Here is a 14,239-nt window from a genome sequence, read left to right as displayed (position 1 = left end):
TGCTTAATTCCAAACCAACCTGACATCACGGGTTCAAAAGTTCGACTTGAACTCGAACATTCTCAGGTGCAGTTTGTGCTGAGGGAACAAAGAGCTCAGGGGAGATAAGGGAAGGAAGATAGCAAAAGAGCAAATTGAAGAACCCTACAGGGCATGGACTGAGTGTAAAAATCCAGTAAGAGACAAAGGATGGATAGAAAATGGTGATGAAAGAGTTGAAACTCTTGCAAAGTAATAAACACGGTTTTGTCTTAACACCTATTTTAAAGTGATTTGTGGAGAAGCCTCTTCCTTCCTACAGAATTCCCTCTGCTGGGAAAAAACAACAGGATTTTACTTGAACTTAATTAATACTCATGAAGAACACAGTTAAACATACACAGTCCCGACTGACCATATGACTTTGGGCTTCTCTTGCATTTCTTAGCAAAAGGAATTTAAAATGCTAATGTGTAAAGGACCACAATTTTTCTTTAAAAAACGGGAAGGATGAGGAATTCAACTGGCTCCATGTCACATAAGAATTCAAGGACAAAGCCAAATAGGGATGGCCCAAGCACAAAGCGCTGCCTGCAAAGCTCAGCTCTTCCCTGGGCTCTGCAAAACCCAGCTCCACTCAGTTATCTCTGCTCCCAACGCAGCACATCCCAGGCTGCCAAATAAATGAATGCCCAGAAAATGGTCATTTATTTGCAGTCTGATGCAATTCCTTTTCTTTTTCTACACACCCAAAACTTCTATTGACTTCAAGGAGAAAATAAGTGGGGACACAAGGAAAATCCAGAGGTCTTGAGAAAAGCAGTATTTGGACATCCATGCAGCAGGCAAAAGTACCTAAGCCCCACTATTTACTGATAGCTGTAACAAGTGAAAACAGCCCAATGAAGAAAATTTTTGTGGAGAGAAACTAGATAGGTGTGTATTTGAATTTTCTCCTGAGGTGTAAACTGGCCCCAGGTTAACCAGAGTTGATAATTTGTCAAACACTTCAGTTTGTCATCAACTGGACAAATATTTCCAGTGTTGGTATCAATTACTGGAGGCAAGCGACCCATGACTGGCTTTGGGGAAAACAAACACTTTGAGAAGACAAATTAATAGTCTACCATATTTTAAATTACACTAAAGCTACATACCAGGTACTGGAAATGAACACTTAACTTTCTTCTGGGTGAATTTTTCAGTTAATTAACATTGCAGCAATGGGTGGTGGCAGCAATTCCATTATCATTTACTCCATATGTAAGAAATACTCGGTGAATGCTTCATAGGCATGACAGGTTCAGAGAAGAGTGGGATACATCCCAGCAAATCATCAGCAAGGAGTTAAAATCCAAAAATAACTTGAGTTAAAAGAGACTCACAAGGATCATCAAGTTCAACTCCCAGCCCTGCACAGGGCAAAATCACACCTGAAGTACTCAGAAATTCTGCATTGCCTCTACTTCCTAGAAGTAGAAGAACTGTCAGGAGTTTTCCCAAGGTATTTCTTCTAAAGGAAAGGTTTTCTTCAACTGAAATCACCATCAAGACACTGTGATGAATGAAAGGCTTCTCAGTATCCTTCACTGCCAAAAGAATTTTCTATCCTGTAATCTACTACAGGAAAGCATCACTTTTGTTTTGTGGGTGGAAGCTGAGATAAAAACCATGAGCAGGTGAGAGCCTTATTGATGGGTTTGCTTTTCCAAAGGAACCCCCAAAGGTGAGTTTGGTGCTGAGCCAAGGCTGTGCTGAGCAGTGCCTGTGAGGTGGGAACAGCAATGCTCAGGTTTTAAAAAGCTGCCAACTATTTTAATTCATTTTTACAAGTTGTATCATGATTGATTGTGCTGATACTGAAAAGGGAAAAATAAGGCCTGGGTCACAGAAATCAGCTTTTTCAAACATATTAAAGCCAGAGTCACCAGCTGCCATCAAAGTGTCTCGTTGCTCTCCTGGCAGTGGTTTTGCTCTGTGACAGGGAAGAGAAGGAACAGTATTTTTCCTATTTTTCCATGGTTGAGTATGTGCCACAGAAGTCCTGTACTAAGGTTTATCACAGTTCTGTCCTTTTTTCCTGATTAAAACTGCTGGATGAGTATAATTTTTCCCCTTCTTTGAAGACCAAATTTCTATTTCATAGTTGCCAACTCAGTAGAATGTGACAGTGGGAGCAATTAATTGATCCTGCTATTAATAGAAAGCATGGAAAACAGAAAGGACAAAACAATTACAAAAACTGTGCGAGCACAAAAGAAAAGGAAATTATTTGCCAAACTGAGTTTTCCAGACCAAAGCCCAGTCCATGGAGCCAAGTACACAGCAGTAAGACACTGCAGCACTCCCATGCCAGCTGGGCATGCAGTCAAATCCATCTTTTCCATTTCCACACATGTCCAGCACCCCCATCCTCCACAAAGAACCTCTCACAGAGCCAAAGCAATGTCATGCCATGAAAACCAGGATCAGGCCCTATCTTTAATTTTAGCACAACCGCTACAAAGACAGAGACCAAGCCAGATCAGTCCCACACCTGCAGACTTGGCATGGGCTGGGAGATCATCTGTGCAGAGCTGAATTTAGCTCACCCAGAGATGGGAATGATCCCAGTGCACAGACATTCCCTGCTGTCTGCACAGCTTGCCATAACCCAAGGTTTTGATGGGATGGCACCTGGGATGTGGAGCGCTGACCTCCCAAGAGAGGCAGACAAATGCAAGCCAGGAAACCTTACACCTGCAACTCAGAGCTGCTCCCTGGCTCTGCTGGAAAATGGACAAGGAAGAAAATTTCGGATGATAAATGAAAATAATCAATCCTGAATGTATTAAAAATACATAAGTTGACTTAAAGGAAGCACATGAATTACAATTTAAAAGATAATAATGATTTAAAAGATAATCTGCCCAATTTTGTGAAAACACTGCCATACTTGAACTCATTTCTAAATCCTCCATTTTATCATGTAGATTATTTCTTTTTAAATAATATTTTGGATGCTGTAATTTGTTCAGCTGAGAAACAGATTAATACCCATAACCATTTCAGCTTTGGAATTTGGGATCAGCTTATGTAAAAGTTTCATTAATTTATGAGCTTACACAAGTAAACTCTCAAAATCTTGACAATTAGATGAAACAGCAGTGGGATTTCTACAATCTCCTTTCAGTCTTCTTTGCTGCCTCTTCTGATGCAATCACTTCAGCAGCTAGTCTGTGATGGACAAATTCACGTACAGCACCAATGGCTGGGACATCTCTTCACAAGAGACAGGTGCTCTGGGGATTAGGCACCAGCCAAAGAGATCTCTGTCTCAGCCACAAGAAAAAGGCTTTTAATAGGGCTGTACAAATAAAATAAAATCAGGCGGGATTTCATAAATGCTTTTGTTTTAATGTAATTTAAGTGCTGAACTACCTTACAGTAATGTGCTTTCAAATGTTTACAGTTAAGGCATAATTGAATTTGACTCATTCTGGCCGTGATCCAGCTACGATTTAATTGACTTCAGTGGGAGTTGGACTGGGCTCTAAGTAATTTTAACTAAAGTAATCCATCAATTGTTCCTCACCCACTTCATCAAACTCCTTCCTATCATTTATGATTGCTCTGTAATTTATTGCAACAAGGTGAAACCAACACTTTTAACTTCTGGCACGGCTTCCTGACCCTCAGTGGAGAATTTCACCATATGCAGCCACCTAAACCAGGTCTGTTTGAGGAAAGCCAAGAGCTCAACACAGCTGAGTCCCAAACCTCCTGGTACTATCCACAGAAACCTCCAAATATCAGCTCCTCCATGGCTTAGTCACCACAGGAACAAAATAAACTGTTAGCAAAGCTGTCAAGAGGAGGCTTGGAACAAAACAGGCAGAAGGGTGAAGTGAATTGCGTTCACAAACACTCACAAATTTTTTTTTGGCCAAAAAATCCCATTTGCTTCAGTCTTCTCATCATTTTTTTCTATCAATGATTACATTACTGTTTTCTATTTCTTTTCATATTTTTCCTCTTTGAGCCACAGGATGAAACACCATCCAGAGCACTAGGCCTTCCATAAGGCATATCATGTTATGTGCAACATACATAAAAAAGTACCAGTTCTGATAATTTGATAATTTTATTTCAAAGATGACAGGTTAATCTGCCATAGAATACCCCGTTTAAGTAACCATAAACATATAATGCACATTTCTCTATCTTCTAAAATAAAAGGACATGTTTTTATTAAGGCTTCACTCCTTCTGTTCTTACACAACACAGCTCTGGTTTTTAATGGATCAACATAGGCAGCTCTACGTTGGATGTGGCAATAGGCACCTGCACACTCAAAAGTACAGGAACTTGTTGCTTCAACATTAATTCTCAAGATGTCTATTAAAATTAAATTCAGACAAAATTCAATCGCTGTAAGGTGAAATAAATCCCAGTCTGGGGAAAAAAAAACCAAACAAACAACTCACTGGCAAGAAACACAGCCATTAACTGCTCTGTGACTTGCAAAATAATCATTAAAAGAAATATCCAAAGGCAAATGGTGGCCAAGTGTTTAAAGATGACTGACTGATTACATGGAAAACTCTCTTATTCTGACGAAGATCCAAAAAATTAATAGTAAGGTTATCCAAAATACAGGCCAAATATAAATACTTCCAACTCAACCCCTTCTCTGCAAGTCGTCCCGTTGAAGTCAGACAATGAACTACATGAATAGAAACCACTGGCATGTAAAAAAATTTACAAGATAAGACGTGAACATACACATCCAAACACATTAGGGTCACTGAAAGGTTGTTGCTAGGAGAAGAAGACCATATATTTGCAAATTTTCTGTTATTGCATCTCCAAAGGGAATTGTAATGCTGTTGCATGGGAAGTTCTGGAAAACTGCTTTTTTTCTTTCATTAAAAAAAAATTAAAAAAAAAAAAAGGTGTGATTTTTTGAAAAAGAGAAAATGAAAAAAAAAAACAGATTTGTCTCTTAAAGTTCTTTCAGGTTCTGTGTCTTAGACAGAGCTTAAGTATTCTGGATGTGCTACCTGCAGTCCAAAGATTTTGAATATGAGTACAGAGGTCCATATTCTGAAAGATTTTTTTTTTTTTAAGGACTGATCTTCATCTTTCTCTTTAGTTACATAAATGGATCTCACCTGTTCCCAAACACCTGAAATACCTGCAGCTGGTATCTGGGTGTTGCTCTGAGCTGTGTTCTGGCCAAGAATTTCCTCTCATGCATGTAAAGGTGCATGAGAAGAAAAGGAAAAATACTGGAAAATTGAAAATATTACTGAGCATTGTCTTAGCCAGGTCCTAATACCAAACCTCTGTATTTTTAAAGATGCCATTAAAATGTAGCTTTGGGAATGCTGGGCTAGAAATCTCTCAGCCAAATTCTCCCACAATCCTGGGAACCCAAGAAATAATGGATAACACCAGACTTCTACTGCTCAGCTCCCATTAGCTTGTCCTTGTGATCCTATTCTATCACAGACTTTACACAAATACAAGTGAGATCAAAAAAATAGGTCCCAAATTTTCCAAGGAAATGTTGCTTCCTAGCAAGTGAAGCTCTTGAAAATGTTCTGGGTTCTGCAATCTAGCTGGAGCAATTCTTACATAGGAATGACTGAAAAGGTTTGGTTTTAACCTTCTCTCCTTGAAAAATAAATAAAATTTTGCAATACTGAAAGTAACTTTATTGTTTTGCCAAATGTCTCGTAAAAAGAAAAGTGCTATAAAGTTTTGCTTCAGCCTTTAGAAGATAAATTTTCAGTATTTTATTCCTGATCGAGTATTTTCTCTGATCTGATCTTACACATACACCTACTTTTTAAACTTCTCCATTGTCAAGCTAAATTTAGAACATTTTCTTTGTTCTGAACTGAAAAGGACACATAAAGATCATTTCTTCAATCTACCAATAATCCAAAAGATCAATTTTTCTGACTTCTCCTATTTTCACTTGGATATGATGAGATTTTATACATAGCCTGCAAATGCAAACCCAGGTTTCCAGTGGCTCCAAGCAGGGCTGCAGTCACTTCTAACACTGGACAGCTTACCAAGGGCTGAGCAGAAGAAACAGATCATCAGAATCAAGTAATTAAATCCTCTGAGCAATCAGAGCAGAACCTTTCTCCAGCCCAGCAGTTTTGTTAGAAAAAACTTACGCCACTGTATTGAGCAAGTGCCTCCAGAGCTCAGTTCCTGACTCAACCATCAGTTCTGGCTCTGCCATCCATTGCATTCCATGCAAATGTGCCTTCCCCACAGGCCTGCACCGAGGGCATGGAAGTGACTTTGAACTGGAAAGGCACAAATTTTATTCCATCACCCAAACCTGCTCACAACATCCCTATCAGCAGAAAATCCATCCTGGAGGTGGATCAACGCCCCAATCCACACATTGCCAGAGCTGTGATCTGGGGAGCTGTCTGTCACTGCACCCAGATGGCAGAGAAATGTACTGCTCAACACAACAGAAGAAAAAATACAAAGTCTCCTTAGTTACAGCCCTGCTCTGCTCCCCAGGCCTGGTGGAGTGACAGGAGCTCCACACAACACATCAGCTCCAAACAGTCTCAGTTCCTCTTCCTCACCTTCCCCAGTGAGGATTTTTGCCCCTGTTCATGCCCAGCTTGTCCTGAAGGCAGCAATGCTGAGCATCATTGGTTCTACAGGATGAGATGGTCTTTTCCTGCATTCTACAGAAGCAAGTTAAATAAAAGTCCTCAAAATAATTATGGCAATCAGTCTGCACGGTGCAGTCTCCATGAGCAGCGGCCAAATTGAGGACACTTAATGAAAGTGCTACATTTAAACTTAACTCACTGTGCAGATGGATTTAAACTGTGCTTCAGTGCCAGCTGTGAGGCTTTAGAAAATGAGGCGTAGGTGTCAATTTTCCCAGTGGAATCCCAGATTCATTAATGCCTCCTATTATAGCATTCCTCCACAATGCTTATTCATGCCCAACCACAACCACAATGCTGATTACTTGCCACAATAGGTTTTATTGCAATCACTGGGGTGTGATCTTCTGGTTTGTTCACTGTAGTTTTGCATTCATGAAATCCTTTAATTCGCTATTAACAGTACTGAGATAAGAAAGCAAAAGTCAGTCTTTTTTTACAGATATTTTAATATCTAGCACTGAAATTTCTTTAGAGACAGATTTCTCTACTCAGTCCTGAGATCTGCTTTCAAATCCAGATTTGAATCTGGGTTTCCTTCTGAAATGCCACATCTAGTACTGCATATAATCCAACAGAAAAAAATAACAGGCATTTCTCCCAGTATCCATTTATCATCACCCAGCTCATTATTATTATCCCCCATACGCCACTTTTGGGTATTTCTAAACTAGATTTTCTGCTAAAGACATCAAAACACTTAAAACCCAAGATGGTCACCCTGAAAAACACTAGGCTCCTTGAAATTAACTGCTGTGCCCAGTCTACAGCACATACAGAAGAATGCACTTTCAGTTCATAGGTTTATTTCATTTACCTCAGTTGATAAAGTGCTCCTCATCTACAGACAGGCTTTCCCTTGTAGGGTTAAAATAGACAGGGAATTTTGGAGAATTTGAGAAAACTCAGACTTTCCCAATGTTGCAGCTGAATAAATCCTGCTACAGGAGCAGGGACACAGTCCTGACAGGAAATCCTGACTTTTCTGGGTTTTCAGAGGAATGCTCAGAGACAGCAGCATAACTGGGATTGCATCTTCTGCCATTTCTAGGCAGAAATGTTATCTCTGAACTATCTTATATCTATTAAAAATACTCAATAGCTTCACAAAGACTGGATCAAAGACATCTATAGAGAAAGCACTTTGTATTTCTCAGGATTAATAGAATTCCTTTCTAATTTTGCCTTTACTTTTTGTTACTCAACTACAGAATTTTATTGATTTTTGTAAGCTAAACCAAATAAATACAGGCAGTTTTCAAAGTATCTTTTTTTTATTATCCATGTGTTTTTACAAATAATCAGCAAAAATCCCAAACAGTCTTGGCAGCAATGCAGATTTCCACACAGAGGCATTTTCAGCTTTGTAATTTAGGTTGGCACCTCTTGTATAAACACACAGATTCATTTTGGCCTGCTTCCCTCAACATTTTGGGACACAGGTTTTTCATGGGCTCAAGAGCCATTTAAGCCATGTAGATCTCCTGAGCACTCACTTCACACAGCCCAGAAGGAAAACTCTTTCTGAGACCGTGCGCTATTGCCTGGGATGCCGCGGCTCTCCCGGCAGTGTGCTACAATCCAAGCCCAGCTGCAGATGCCAGGCTCGAGGAATGTGGGATGAGGCCAAGGGAGCCTGGCAGAAGGTGCCCACCACTCCACATCAGCTTTATTCCACAGGATTTGCCCAGCTGTCATGTTCCAGGCTGGGAGCACGATGAATGGACGGCATTTCATTTCTCCCCACGCTGGAACACACGCACAACATGGATTCCCTTTTCCTTTCCCAAGTGTTTTGCTTTCCCCCAGGAATTCCATAACAAAATCTGTTCAATGTAAAGGAAAAGATTCAGCAGGTATTTGAGCAACAGAAATGGCTTCCACCCCAATTTTAAGTTACTTCCCACAGCAAAATCAAGCCTTGCTTGTATCATGGCCTTTTAAAAGATAATCAGAAGGAATCTTTTGCTGTGCGTTTGCACATAAAAACTGAGCTATTTCAATTCACAATAAATCTACTTTCTCACCATGGTTTCCTAAAAAGTCTGAGGAGACGGGGTGAGGACCAGAAGAACGAAACCTCATAGTTTGTCTCCAAAACAATGATTCCCCAAAGGCCCCAGCGGCTGCAGGTACCGCTGAATTTAATCAAGAAAACATCATTTATATGAGGAAAATGACAGTTCAAAAGACCCCTTTGGAATAACCAGCTTCCAAGTTCATCCTAAGATAAAACAACAGAGGACAGACATGGAACTGGAAGAGAAGAATTCAAGATTTGAACAATTCTATATTAGACACTTGCATACATTAAAATCCCAACCACACAAATCCTGGATGTTTTAAAGTTAAAAAAAAAACCAACAAACCCAAACAAACCAAAAAATCTGATCACCAAACTAAAAATCCCAACAATTATTTCAAAAGAGAGAGTAATAATAATTATTAATGTTCTTTACAGGAAACTTTTTGCACAGAGCAGCAAGAAGAGAATAAAATTTTCAAAAAAGCAAAAAAACAAGTGGAGAAACTTAAGATTGCATGCGCTTCTGAAGTTACGGCGCTTTTAAATATACATATAACAGTAGAATCCTCTTCAGCAAAACTCCCCTAAAACATGGGCGAATATTTTATATCTTATATCTTTATATCAATTCTCTCATAAAATAAACAGAGCCACACTAATCCAAGGTATATTTTTACCTTGCAAGGTGTTGTTCTGGTATAGCAATTAAAGAGAAATCAGCACAGCCCTACCTGAGACATGGACTAGTAAAAAACCTTGGCATAGACATAAATTACTCTGCTGCTCATTAGGATTTAAATTATAAACCACTAAGATACATTCAAATTTGAGGTTTTTTTAATGAGCTGGAATGGGGCCTGGTACAAATGAATACACATCACAGACAATTAACAATTTGTATTACCAACTTTGCTGAAATAACTGAACTCTGCAATTGAAAACAACGTGATTCTTTCTAATCCAGCCACCTCAATTCATTTGGAGAGTTTAAAAAGGCCATCCAAGACTGATATTACTGATTACCCACACACAATGTCACAAATTCCACTAAGACCAGGGATTGCACACTACTCGCCTCCACGCCCCAGCCTAGTTTTCATTTTCAAACTATTTTAGTTTCTTTGATGAATAAGTAGCTTTTCTAATTTGACCTTGTAACACTGCACACTGACAGTGTCCTTTGATTCTTTACCATGCCCAAAACTACCAATAAGGCAATTGGATTCCAAATCTATCACTAAGCCAACATAATACAAATAGAGGAAACAAATTAGAATTGGAGTAGGCATGCCTACAAATATTTTTAATTGAAAAATTAAATTCTAAATGCAATTTGAAAATTGATTCCTATAGGACTCTGCTCAGTGAAAAAGCAATCGTCAGCGATCACCGTAACAAACCAAGCATATGAACAGTATATCATTATTTATACAAATTAATCAATGGTGACATAATACGAAAAGCCAATAAAAATATAAGTATCATGAAACAAGCGAAATATTATTTTCACTCAGCCATCACAGCCCAAAAAGTCTTAAAGCAAAGTGGCATTAATCACCATCTGAAAATATTTCTAGTCTTTAAAATTTTAATCATAATGGCTCTGAACCCAGACTAGCATTTTGGTACCGATTTGGTACAGATTTGGTACTGGTTTAGCCTTGTTTTTTGGCTCAATAAACAAAAATACACGTTCATATATCAAATTTTAAACTAATGATGGAACATTTTCACAGGGAATTGCAGTTTTCTTTAAAAAAAAAAAAATTGAAGCTCTCTTCAATGTGAATCTCGCCAGCGACATTGCATTAGACCAGCGACATTGCATTGGCTTTGCGTTACACCTCACAAATGCTCCTCACAACTAAAATGTCAATTTTCGGCCTCAAGATTCACCAGAAGAGTCCCAAATGCTTCTTCCACCACCTTCTGCCTCTGCTTGACAAATCTGTTTTGTTCCAATTCAGATGCACTCAGTTAAATATTCAGCAATTCATTAGAGCCAAAAGAAAAACTCTTTTCCATTGGGCTAGCAAAGTTTTCTGATCTCTCTTCGCTTAACTGGGGATGTTGTTGAACACACACACTGCACAAGTACAACATCTTATGTCTTTCAGCTCCAAATAAATTATAAAGGCATATCAGCCTTCTCCGACTTCACCCAAGATGAAAGAAATATTAACTCTTTAGCCCATGAAAACATCTCAAACCCTGACTCCTGCCTTGGGAAAAAGCCACTGAGGAGATGTTCAGCTGGAGTAACTCATTACTCATCACTCCATCAGTTTCAAACACTCCCAAGTCCAAGCTATGATAGTACAGTAACAAATCTCTGTGGTTTAGGTTAAGACGCATTTTCTTAGATCATAAAGAGACTAAAGCGCTCCCTCCCTTCCTGATTAACTGCGGAGGCAAAGGAAACTCAGGCAGTAAGTTAAATGCCATATAGTATTTCTATAGTGCTATATTTCTGCAGCCTTTAGCTCCCAAGTAGTTTGGGAGGAGTTTTTTAATCTATTTTCACTCTGTGTGCGTGTCTTTGTGGGTTTGGTTTTTTACTTTATTTTAGTTTAGTTACAGATTTATACTGGGCACTTTTCAAATTCTTTCACATTTAGATATCTTTTTTGCATTTAGATATCATTTCTTAGCCAATTGTTTCCTTTCATAAAAAAAATTCCCATTGCCTCATACACATAAGACTTGAATTATGCCTATACACCTTAGAATCTGACAGTTTGGAATTGTGGACTTGATAGTAGTTTCCCCTGTGATTTTAATTCCACAAGCAAATCTCTCTCTGTGTTTCACAAATGCTGCGATTCCATACAGCTTAGTCCAACAGAAGCAGATATTCACAACCCAGACTGACATAGGGACAGGCCAGAGCTTGGGCTAGAAACACAACCTTGAGGGCTAATTCATTAAAGATTCCAGGCACAAAGGGAAATAAGTCTTTAATTGAAGAGTAACCACAAGAGACTCACTAGCATCACTCTCAATCCACTGCTGAATCATACGAGGATTATTAATGATTATTTACCGAATATACATCACCCTTGCAAAGACAATGCTTGCTATACTTGACCCAGAAGTATGTATTTAAAAATTTCCCTTTTTTTTTTCCATGGGGGGTGGTGGGAGTCACACCAGCTGCTAGGAAGCACCTCACCCATCCAAAGTCCCAAGAATCTATTAGGTGACATTCAGACCATAATTTTTATGCCGAGGCAATTGTACATGCTTCTGGACCCTGATAATATTGAGGTTAATATTCCTTTTGGGTGCTAAAGGAACTTTCTTTTCTAATTCTTCCTCTTTCTGTACAGAAAGAGAGAAAAGCCAAGAGGCTTGGTGTCCTTACCCCGGTGGATTGAGGTCTGCAGGCAGAATCAGGCGCTCCGTGCGTCACTGCCACACACCAAACCCCTTCAGGACGTTTTGGCCAAGCACGGAATTTCACTACGCAGTAGTGAGGGATCAGCTCTCAAAAATTCCCTTGTCAGCAATATCTTGATTAACAACTAGTTCTTATATAAAATATGTCAGCAATTAGTTAGGGAAGGCAAGGGATGTCACGCACAAATCGGCTGGAAGAAATAAATGTTGATGGAGGATCAAATTGTCCATGCAACTTCTTCCCAAAAGCTGGTCATCATGGGTCTTAATTCTGATCCAGCCTCCTAATCCCTTCTGGATCTTTAATAACTAGCATTTACAAAATAAATATTGAGGTTGAAGGAAGACTTATGCTTGGAGCAAGGATTTACTCTACTTGTCAAACTCTTATGGTACGCTAACAGCAAGTTTTCTATCAGCACAGCTCTGCTAAGAGCTGAAAAGATCCTTCTTATTTATATTCAGCAATTAAAAAATCTCAAACTAAACCAGCAAACCTAAGCCAAAGGACAGACATTGAGGTTTTAAACACAACCTAATACAAGGGCAAAATAAATATTTCCAGCAAAGAGAAAGAGGAAAAATGTAATTCTAGGACCTTGAAATAGGTATTATTTTTATTGGTAATTAGTCCTTTACAAATATTTTTCAATATATAAGATTTTTGAAGAATGAATTTTTAAGTTGCAGTTTCATCACCTCATTTCTCTTGACACATTATGTGTCACCATTGGAAGTATGGCCTTATTGGAAGAACAGAAATCTGGAAAACTGCCTGCTTCACCAGAAAAAGGGATGTTTAAAAATATTTTTTAAAATCTGGAATGTATTCTAAAAATACTGTTTTTACTTTTAATGTGTATTTTTAAACGACCACATTAGTCGTTTGTGAAAGACCACATTAGTCCGCTTGTGAAATTTTATAACGCCCATGGTCAAGACCCGCTTGCTCATTGTGCTGCCTGTGCAAGGCAGAGCCGTTTGTGCGTATTTATTTGTGGTGTTGGCAAAATCTTTACAAGTATTTTCCCATCTTTGCTGTTAAGAAATAACCTATGTTCTTTCAAAGAAAAAGAAAATTTAGGGTAGAAAACCTGTGCTTCTATGGATTTTTTTTTCCTTTTCAGAATATTTCTATTAATTTCTTTGTACTCACACAGACATATAAAAAAACACTGGAGGTTTCAACGTGCATAAGATGAAGGACGATTTCTACAGGACTCATTAGCACTGATATATTGGCTCCAATGCACACCCCGGATTGGGCTGAACCCCAGCAATACACACTGAGAGTAACTAAAAAGCGATAATAACTAACTGATAGCTGCTAGTTGCTGATAGTAACTAACAACGATCCCAGCGCTGGCAAACCCGGGGAGCGGGGATGGAGTGTGGAAGCCGGGTTTCGTTCCGGCAGGTCTGGGGGGACGCAGCGGGAGATGCAGGAGGCGCTCGCTGAGAGCCGCGGCTCCGCGCCCGCCGCATCCCCGCTGCCGTCACGCTTACCGGCGCAGGAGTGCAGCGGCTTGGGCCGGACCAGGAGCGACGGGCACACGGAGTACAGGGAAAGTTTCTCGAAGTAGTCGCAGGTCTCCTTGGAGAGGATCTCGTCGATCATGAAGGTCTTGTAGCGCCTCCTGCCTGCCTTGGGCCGGCCGGCCGCGGGCAGCCGCGCCGGGGGCTGCGGGCCGGGCTGGGGCTGGGGCTGACCGTGCATGGCGGGACCCCTGCGGGGCGGCCAGAGCCGCGCCCGGCTCGCATGGGCGCCCGGCTCGCCGAGCCTGTCCCCGAGCCTGTCCCCGAGCCTGTCCCCGCTGTGGCCACGCTGTCCCCGCCGCTCGGGCCGCGCTGCGCGGCGCCGGCTCCCCGCTATATAAAGCCGCCGATAAGCATCTCTCCCATCGCTCCGCGGCCTTTTTAGGAGGCTCGGGCTGTCAATCAGGGCCCGCTGCTCCCCGCCAGCACCATTGTTACCCTGCGCCGCGCTGGGAGGATCCGCCGCTCCTCTCCCCTCCCTGCTCGCTATTTTAAGATACTGGGGTGTGTGGCTTTTTATTATTTTTTTTTCCTCCGTTTTTCTTTTTTTTTTCCTTCTTTTTCTTTTTTTTTTTTTTTTTTTTTTTTTTTTTTTTTTTTATTT

General features: G+C 40.2%; 1 protein-coding gene across 1 annotated transcript in view; it reads right to left on the bottom strand.

The window, feature by feature from the left end:
• BARX2 (BARX homeobox 2) overlaps positions 1-14,024 on the bottom strand; it is a 34,033-nt gene extending 20,009 nt beyond the window's left edge. The window contains exon 1 of the mRNA XM_064732161.1: positions 13,606-14,024. Coding sequence (XP_064588231.1) covers positions 13,606-13,816 — 211 coding nt within the window. The 5' untranslated portion in view covers positions 13,817-14,024. The remainder of the gene's footprint in view (positions 1-13,605) is intronic.
• Between the last annotated feature and the right edge of the window lie 215 nt (positions 14,025-14,239).

This window comes from Zonotrichia leucophrys, chromosome 24, assembly GCF_028769735.1.
Source record: "Zonotrichia leucophrys gambelii isolate GWCS_2022_RI chromosome 24, RI_Zleu_2.0, whole genome shotgun sequence".
Taxonomy (NCBI): domain Eukaryota; kingdom Metazoa; phylum Chordata; class Aves; order Passeriformes; family Passerellidae; genus Zonotrichia; species Zonotrichia leucophrys.
Note: the sequence above shows the minus strand (reverse complement) of the source record. Positions and strands in the feature narration are given on the sequence as shown.